Source organism: Bison bison, unplaced genomic scaffold (assembly GCF_000754665.1).
Source record: "Bison bison bison isolate TAMUID 2011002044 unplaced genomic scaffold, Bison_UMD1.0 scf7180017864444, whole genome shotgun sequence".
NCBI classification, from domain to species: domain Eukaryota; kingdom Metazoa; phylum Chordata; class Mammalia; order Artiodactyla; family Bovidae; genus Bison; species Bison bison.
In genome coordinates, this window is record NW_011495006.1 from 270,039 (window position 1) to 271,060 (window position 1,022).

The 1,022-nt window shown below is 67.9% G+C and overlaps 1 protein-coding gene across 1 annotated transcript in view; it reads left to right on the forward strand.

Annotated features, from left to right (window-relative positions):
• TSNARE1 (t-SNARE domain containing 1) overlaps positions 1–1,022 on the forward strand; it is a 22,191-nt gene that overhangs the window by 19,117 nt on the left and 2,052 nt on the right. Inside the window, exon 7 of the mRNA XM_010858816.1 lies at positions 189–279. Within this exon, the coding sequence (XP_010857118.1) occupies positions 189–279 (91 nt within the window). The remainder of the gene's footprint in view (positions 1–188; positions 280–1,022) is intronic.

The window sequence follows — 1,022 nt, forward strand, 5'->3', positions numbered from 1 at the left end:
CCTCACCTACCCCCTTGGGTTGCTCCCTCTCGCCCGCCCCTTCCTGGGCCCGTCCACTCCGGCTGCTCTGCCTGGCTTCCCCCTCCCCCAACGAGACCCTGCCCACCCTGCTGCCTGCTGTGTCATTGCCCTTTCCTGCTGCCCCTCCCCCATCTTCTCCCCCTGCACCCCCGTGCCCGCCCCACCAGGCACACGGTGCAGCAGGAGACCAACCGCACGATCGCGGCCAGCGCCGGCGCCCTGAAGCAGACGGCCGAGCTCCCGCGGGGCTGCCCCCAGGTACGTCCCAGGGACTGGAGGGCGGAGGGGGCCTGGGCAGAGGGTGGGGCGAAGGATGCCGAACACACAGCCGCTCGGGCAGAGTGTGCGGGTTCCACCATTCGCTGAGCACCAGCGCAGGCTGGACAGTGGTGCGGGTGCCCGGTGGCCCCAGGCCACGCACCCTCAGAGGGCAGGCCTAGCAGAGCTGGTCTCACCAGCCGTGGCTGGCCTGCTGCTGCCCCTGCAGCTCCTTCCTGCCTCTTGGCTTGCGTGGGGTGCGTGGTGGCAGTGAAGGCTGGGTTTGGGACTGGAGATGCAGGGCCTGGGGAGTGTCGCGGCCCTCCCAGCAGCTGATGGGAGGCGCTGGGGCAGCAGGGGCCTGGGAGCCTGTGTCTGAGTCCTGGTTCCAGGGCCTGAGACTGGCACGGCTCCGTGGTGCTGACGCTGCCTGCTGAGAAGAGGGTGGGGCTCCTGGTGGTCTGGCAGTGCCAGGATCTAGGGCCTGCCTTCCTGTCCCTCGTGCATCCGTATGTTCTGAGTGCTGGCTCTGTGCCAGGCGTCATTCTGAGACTGGGGAGCAGAGGTGAACAGGAGACGAGGTCTCTTTCCATTGTGAGGGCAGAGGCCGTGTGTGAGTGCTGAGGTGCTGGGGGGCGGATGGCCGGTTTGCTGCCTGCGGTTCTGATGTGGGTGTGAGACGCAGCCTCACCTGTGGTTAGGTGCTTCAGGGCTCGGCTCCTCCCCCCACGTGACCTTAAGCT